General features: G+C 39.9%; 1 protein-coding gene across 3 annotated transcripts in view; it reads right to left on the minus strand.

Annotated features, from left to right (window-relative positions):
- The window catches only part of SASH1 (SAM and SH3 domain containing 1), a 122,250-nt gene that overhangs the window by 5,512 nt on the left and 108,849 nt on the right, over positions 1-7,889 (minus strand). For all 3 annotated transcript variants that reach the window (XM_031056232.1, XM_031056231.1, XM_031056233.1), the window contains 3 exons: positions 7,639-7,752; positions 548-1,686; positions 7-21 (listed from right to left, as the gene is read on the minus strand). In XM_031056232.1, the coding sequence (XP_030912092.1) occupies positions 7-21; positions 548-1,686; positions 7,639-7,752 (1,268 nt within the window). The remainder of the gene's footprint in view (positions 1-6; positions 22-547; positions 1,687-7,638; positions 7,753-7,889) is intronic.

The following is a 7,889-nucleotide window of genomic DNA, read 5'->3' on the forward strand; positions in this document are numbered from 1 at the left end:
AGGAATGCCACAGCGACCATGCTGAATGTCCCCAGCCAGACACAAAGGAGAGAGGACAGATTAAAGAAGTGTAGCTATACAGACCAACCAATGCAACAGAAAGAGAAGTGCAGGATGGGAGCAAGAAGGAGCTTTCCTCAAGGTTCAGGAAAACTGAAAAAGCCATCACTAAAAGATTCCTTCCTTCCCCCTACTACAAAAAGATGTACTAATTGATGCTATCAATTCAGAGTTTCTTGGAAATATAAAATCTAATCATTACTTCCTTTTTCAGCTCTATTCCCCCACATTAGCAGAGAAAGACACATTCCTATGTCCAGTGCCACCAAGGCACCTGTGGTCTGAAAAGATGATTTCTACAACACAAGAACTACTTCAGTCAAAAAGTCTGGTGGCAAAGACAAACAAGAGCTGTAGAATGTCTAATGTCCCAATGATTGTTGGTTTATCTTGGCCAGTTACCCACAAAAAATGACAGATACAGTGAACGACAGACTATCCCTTGGAATGCTAGCAGAATAAAACCACTGCAGTGATTACCACTTACCTTGTCTGAGTACGGTTCTTCAGTAAGATCAATGTCTTCAGACTGCAGCTTGTTTTCTATCACCATTTCCAGATCCATTCCTCTGCTGCAAGAGATTTTCCTTGCTGATGCAGGACCAAGCTTTACCACATGCTGCTGAACACTAGCAGTCTCTGGGAGCTCTGACAGCCAGGGTGGCAGCGGGCTAGGAGGGCTACTGGGCTCCTGTTCAGAAGATGTCCTATGGACAGGTACTCCATGACAATCAATGGGAGTGGATGAGCTGGTCTTTTTTACTGGCAAACATGGTGCTTCTAAACTTGAGTGGTTTCCACTTGTGGTCGTGGGAGGATGATATAATCCATTAGAAAGGCGTTCTCGGCATTTTTTGGCAGGGACAGGTGGTGGCTGAGAGGGATTTTTTGGTTGCATTCTTGCCTCATTTGTGCTTTTTTGCTCAGCTTCTAGACCTCCCTTGAGGACTGGAGCATAATCAGCCCGTGCAAGGTCATGAAAACCTTTACTCTGTATTTCCAGAGGTGTCCTTGTTGCATGATGTATCACTAAGGCAGGCTGAGCTTCACAGTTTTTCAGGGGGCACGGAGCAGGCTTTCCACCTGCAGTCTCCATTACAGAGCAGTTCAATTCCTTAGCTCGTCCCTTCTGAGAATTAGCAGCCCCTTTGCCCTGCTTAGCCATGACATCATCTGGCTTACAGCTGCCTCCATGAGACTGAGGCGGCAAGGCAGAGCCAGTTGCCTTTTTAGCTGTATCCAGTGAATCCTGAGGAAAAGAACCTACTTTCTTGTTAGCGTCCTGTAAGTTGGTATTGGGTTCTCCCTGGAGATCATCCAGTGAGTGGGATCTTGGCCATGTATCTACACCCTGGGGGCCATCCAGAGTTTCATAGCTTCGACACACAGCTACTGGTAAACTTCTGCGGTTCTTCTTCAGAGCCATGACGGCTGGAGGCTTGACAGAGCTCTTCAGAGCATGATGTGCACAACCCAGCCGGCTTTCTTTTTCCCCTGGCTGCAGAGTTTCTATTGACTTGCTCAGTGGAAGAGTGGGATAATTTGATAGCTGGTTTCTGCTGAAATCCCTAAAGCTATGCTCAATTGCTGATTTAGAAGGCGGAAGACAGGTCCTTCGAGTTTTACCTAGGAACAAATAAATCCACCATTAAAAATAAAATCCGAAGCATAATAAGAGATCCCTGTCAAATGCTTCTGCAACAACATTATTTATTCCCTTTTTGTTAATTCTAAGTGTAGAAGAACTCAATGCCATTTCAAGCATAAAGATTTGATTTGACCTTCAGCTTTATTAGTAACTGTTATCTGTTAAGTAAAATACATCCAAAATACTTAACATCCTTCCTACTCTCCAAGTGGCAGAGATTTGAGGTTTAGCTCACATAAACCTTGTTCAGTGTAGAAGTACTGAATCCTACAGTTAGAACTGATACCCTATGCTCATTGTAGGAAGTGGTTTGACAGGCCCCCCGAAACACCTCAAAAGACGTACATTTTTTTCTTTGTCTCTAATCTTAGTATATAAATAATGATTTTCATATTTTAATAAAGTTTACTCGTTTGCATAGGATTTTTTAAAAACACCCTGTTTATGATTTTTAAAATTATACACCAATATTACCAAATTATACACCAAGTGATTTCTTCTTTTAAATGAGCAGCAAACCATTTGCAATGGCAAAACAGAGAGCAAGAAAGTGCATGAAGACTGGTTTTGCATCAGCCCCTTTGGAAAGCTACTTGCAGTGATGGCAGAGTTTTACAGAAAAAGATCTTAGGAGATGGAGAAGGGTTTCAAAAAGGAGTTTCAAGTGTGACTAATGTTAGTGTTAGTCTCAAGTCGTAGTGCATACTTTTAAGCAATAGATGCTTTCTTGTACTGCTTGCCTTCAGGGCTTTATCCTGCTAGAAGTTCAGTGCTTGGCTTTTGAATAATATACACTGTTCACCTTTTATATGAATGAAGGAACCTGATAACCTAAAACAATAAACACCTTGCTTTCTCTTGCCTCTCTTGCCTCTTACTCTGCTTAAGGAGTTTGAAAACCAAAGTATCCAGAAAACTAGCAAAGGAAATGGAGGTTGCACTCAAGGAGATATAAGGAAAACAGTCTCATCAAAGAAAGTTAAAACCAAGGTGAGCCCATAAGGACGAATGTGAGCACACAGCAACTCCTTTCTCAGAAGCTGTACTGCTCACACTTGAACTGAAGCTAAATATCACCATTTTCCCAAAATGCTAACAGGGACACATCCCAAACTGAAGTTGTCTCCGTTGATGCTACCATGAGTTCAAGTAACTCAGAAAATTAGCAGAAAGAACCTCTCTGTCTGCACCCTTCCTGGAGCTAGGCCACCGCCTTTTGAAAATAACTTGCAATCACATTAGAAAGATGTGTAAGAAATGTTACATTCATTTTTTAGTGCCTCCAGGTGCTAATGGCAATATTTAATGAGCATGGAAAGGAGTATTCTCTTTCCATTATTCATATTTGCTAGCACATGCCTGACTTGTGCAGTAATTCCCAGACCCTGTTATCTGGGACTTGCTGTCACAGCTCACGCTACAAAATCCATGTGCCTTCTTTTCAATCTGATATATTGATCAGGGGTTCCACCAATTTTAGGAAAGCCCACTCAGGAACCTCAGCACTAGAAGAAAAGCTGTGAAAAACCTTACTGCTGTGCAAAATAAGGTCTTACTAAAACCATAAGGGTATCTAGTAAGCAGCGTTTAATTTCTTTAGAAATGGGGTATGTCTGTGTAAAGCCAGTAGCCTGGGAATAGAAAAAAAAAGAAGAAAGGAGGATCAGAAAATTAAGGGGAAAAAAAAAGGAAAGAGAAATTTTGTGAAATTAAAATTAAATCTTTAGTTCATTCCAACCCTGTTTGGCATACATATACAAATGAGGTGAGAATGGGGGGAAGTTAAAAATATTTTGTCTATAACACATATAACCAAACATGCAATCTTCAAGCTCTCAGCTTCAAAATGGTTTAAAAGCTGGATTCAATGCTATTGCTTTGTACAAAGGACAGTAGCCAAGAATGTAATTTCTTTTTATGTGATTTAAGTCAAGAGCAGTATCAGGAGAGGAGCTATGATTTATTTCTCTTTTTGCATCTATTCCTTCCCTCCTCCTGACTGTCAGGTATAATTTCATTATGCTTCTGAGACACTAAAACAGGAAGGTAATATTTTCTGAACACAGATTTTAAAATATATTTTAAAGTTGTTCCACAAAGTGGAGAGTTATAGAAATAATGTCCACAAATGCAACATTCCCTACCTTAAGGAAAAAAAAGGGAAAACAACCTGAAAGGGTTAAAGTGTATAGCTAGTAAAGTTTAAATCACATTTTTAATGTTAGTATTTTTGATAATAATTCTTGTGATTTTTGATAATTTTGTATTTTGGTAATAAGTCTTTGGAGCCCCTGGTACAGTTATGCAGATTCATGCCTTTCACAGGGCTCTAAACCATAGAGGCATCTCTGATTCAAATGTGTGCAGAATGACACAGAGTTGTGGGTAAAAAATTAGACTACAAAGGTGATCCTTGCACAAAATAAATGCAAAGCTTATATCATTTCCAGGTTCAGTTCAAGCTACAGGCAATACTTCAACTCTTCTGTTGGATGTTACGGTGCAATTCTTGCTAAACAAAGCACTGTCCACCTCTTATGATACTTCTTGCTATTACCATACACGGAAGGAACTTTTCCTTTCCTTGTCATCTGTCACTTTGGTTTTTTAAGATTTTTTAAGCCTTCTGATGTTGACATTCTTGTAGTGAGCTTTCTCACACACTTTCTGTAAATAACTCATTGTTTTGCATTCCTTTATGGAGGAGGAGAGAGTTGATGGACTGTTGGTTTGACCAGTGTCATTGGAGAGGTGTCACTGTCACCCTCCAATCTGCTGGCACTTTTGGAAAACTATAAATGTTGGAGTCAGAAAATAAACTTCCCTTTTTTCCCTTCACCTTGAGAATGGTGGTGTGCTTGTGTTCTTTTGTGTCCTATAGTGACAGTCATCATCTGCCTCAGAAGAGAGGGGACTATCTTGGGGAATCTTTCTGGAGGTACCATAGCTACAGCAAAAAATTTTCAGCATTTCTCACAGTATTTTTTTTCCTTATAGAAGATGGTCTTCAGAAATTTAAGTATGCAAAACCAGGCACAGAATGCAGTGTCCAAATCCTAGATTTTACTAACTTTTTTTTGGTATTGCTTTCTGTGGCTGTATTTTGGGTGCATTTCAAACTGCTCTGTTGACACAGCAAAGATGATGGCACAATACTGGCCTCACTGCTTTTTCTATTTATTACAAACTAGTAGAAATGCACATTACATTAGACAATGTGGCCACCTGTTCTTTTGCTTCCTTTTCTGACTAATCAGGACTGAATGTTGAACTGCTTAGGTTGCCTGCTTGGTGCTATGGGAATCTAGGCATCAGTTTCTGAACAAATCTCAACCTGATAAAGGCCTGGTTTGTCTGCTCATTCAAGACTGCACATTGCAGGAGCAATTCCTATCTCTTCACATCCCCCTGAAAAAGCTACACAATATAACGAGTAAAGGTTCAAAGAAGCCGGCATGAACAGGGATGGGAGTGACCTATTGGGAATAATTAATAGGCCTTCTCAGACTAGCAAAGAGATGACTTGTGAGGGAGTATGACAGAGGTCTATAGGCAGATACTGTTAGGTATGGAGGTTCCTGGAAGACCAGGGACATTCATAAAAAGTTTCAAGAAAGCAGATGAATGCAAGGAAACAGCATCCAAAATCTGAAATCCTTAAATGAGTCATTCCCCAAGACTGTCCTGAGAAGCATCAGATATGCATGCTCTGTTCTTATACCATTCTGTAGCTATCTGCTTTTGGCCAGTCCTGTGATAACCAGATTTCTGATGTGGTTTCCAAATGCACCTCAGTCTGTCAACACCTGCATGCAAAACAAGCCAAATAACTGCACCACTGTCACAAGTCTAAGGAACAGCTTGCTCTCTCTGCCCTGTTTCTATATGGACTAATTGCCTAATCATGGATGGTTACTTCCTGCTCTGAGGTTTATTCTGTCTAACACTGAATAGGTCACAGACTACATGCTCCTTGCTCTCTGTGAATTGAAATAAAACCACAATGCTCCTGTAAGTACACTGTAGATACCTAAGAGAATATCCAAGTTGTACTGCAGTGGGACCCAGAAAAGTACTTACAAAAGATACTCTGCTATAGTACATAGCAAACCATTTTCTAGCCAAAATGTAAGAGCAGCTCTGAAATCCTGAACTGATGCCAAAGGATCCAATATCATCCCCAAACTGGATACTGTACTAGTCATAAAAGCATTATGTACAACCATTCCCCAGAAAATCTGAAGACAGGTTTCTTCTCAGAATGCACTTGCCCTTTATAAAGTGCAGATCAGCATGTTATGATATTTATACCAGACAAATGACTATCCTAAATGAGAACATGCTGTACTTTGAAAAAAATATGCATATAAACAACTATGGACCATGAACTTTGCAAAGAAGGTGGAGTACTTTTCAGATTAAATAGCCTTGACAAAATCTCTGAATGAATCAAATGTTCTTTTCATAGTGGTTTTCAAAACAAGCAGTAAATGCATTTGTGAGCAAAAATGATGCAGAAATGCAGCACGTCATACATAAAAAACAATATAAAAATCATCAGCATTTCACATTCTGAAAAACTCACAGAAATATTAGTTTAAACGTAAGTATCCAACCAGACAGGCAATGCCAATTGCTTTCTAAAGATTTCATTATATTGTTAAAATAAGGAAAATGTGCAGGCAGCACTTTAACTTCAGTGTTACAGCTATCATTATGATTGTATTTAGAGATGAAAAGAAAATTGTCACATATGCCATATATTTAGCTATGATTCTATTCCAGCATGCCTAGTGGATGTGGATTCCTATCCAACAAAAAAGCCTCTCCACTATCAGGAATTTGGTATACAGTCAATTTCAGGCATTCAGCTTCAAAGCAAATTGCAATTTTCTTCAATGAATGGTTATTTTTTAGGGGCAGACTAACAGAAAATGCACATGCTAAGAGTAGGATTCTTTGCTCTTATTCTAAACTGGAAAAATGGCCACTATAAGGGGTGTACAGAATCGGTTTATACTGTTCTTGGTGTCCTGTTTATGGTGAATCTTAGCAACAAATCCAGGCAGTCAGAGGTCAAGACATGGCTCAAATACTTGGAGTGAAAACGCCCAACTCAAACCCTTTTCAGCTCTTTTAATATTTCATCCCTAATGACAAGTTTAGACCATACCTGAAGTAAAACATACTCAATCAGCACAATACCCTGTTTCTTCAGATCAGAGACAGCAATCTCTATTAACATCATCTGTCTTGGTAATTTTTCAGTGCATCACCTTTCACTGATGCAGGATAAGGCAATGGGAATGCAATGCTATCATCAGCATTTTTTTCATAGTTTATTTCCTTGCCAACTTGTCAATAATTTAACTTCCTAGTGTTCATACACTAAAAAGTCCTAAATCTCTGCAGCTGGCTTCTGATCAGAGGAAAATGCAATACGCAACCCAAGGCAAACAGAAAAATATGGCCTAAAATAAAGAACATTTTTTCTTAACAGATTTTGTATGGGTTCAAAAGAATCCTCCTGATCTCAGTAAAGCTCAGAGACTTCTCCATTGGTGGTCTCTTAGACTTGGCCATCAGTGTGCAACCAGTGCAAGCCTCATGAGGCACGGTGGCATGAGAATATGGGAGTGGAGAAGGCAGGGGAATGGCAGTGAGAAAGACTGTTGCTTTAGGGACATGAAACAAAGACTTTTTGTGAAAGAGGATTTGTCTCCTACTAATGCAAATAAATAAATAAATTTGCAACAGTAGCAGTGAAAACCAATGTCTCAAGCCAAGAGGGAAAGGGGCAGTCAGAGCAAAGGACAAGGTCAAGTAGGAAGTAGCTTGTGTTAGCTAGGGACAGGAGCAAAAGTATATGAAGATATCTTCTGAAAAGAAAAGACTGCAGGAACTGTAAGGCTCATTGCTGTCACCATTACCATTCTCCAGGTTTTCACTGCTTTCATAGCAGCCAGAATCCCGAGGAGAGCATCCGCTTAGGCCTTGGCCTTCAATGAGAAGTTTCTCCTGAGATCCTGACTGGTCGCTGTTACCTGGAGGATGTGAGAATACAGTGAAAAACAGGCAAACAGAAAATGCAGCTGAACTTCTCAACCTTCAATTTCAAACACCATTATCTTGTGTGTTCAGAGAAGGGCAACGCAGCTGGTGAAGGGTCTGCAGCACAAGT

This window comes from Geospiza fortis, unplaced genomic scaffold (assembly GCF_000277835.1).
Source record: "Geospiza fortis unplaced genomic scaffold, GeoFor_1.0 scaffold162, whole genome shotgun sequence".
Taxonomy (NCBI): domain Eukaryota; kingdom Metazoa; phylum Chordata; class Aves; order Passeriformes; family Thraupidae; genus Geospiza; species Geospiza fortis.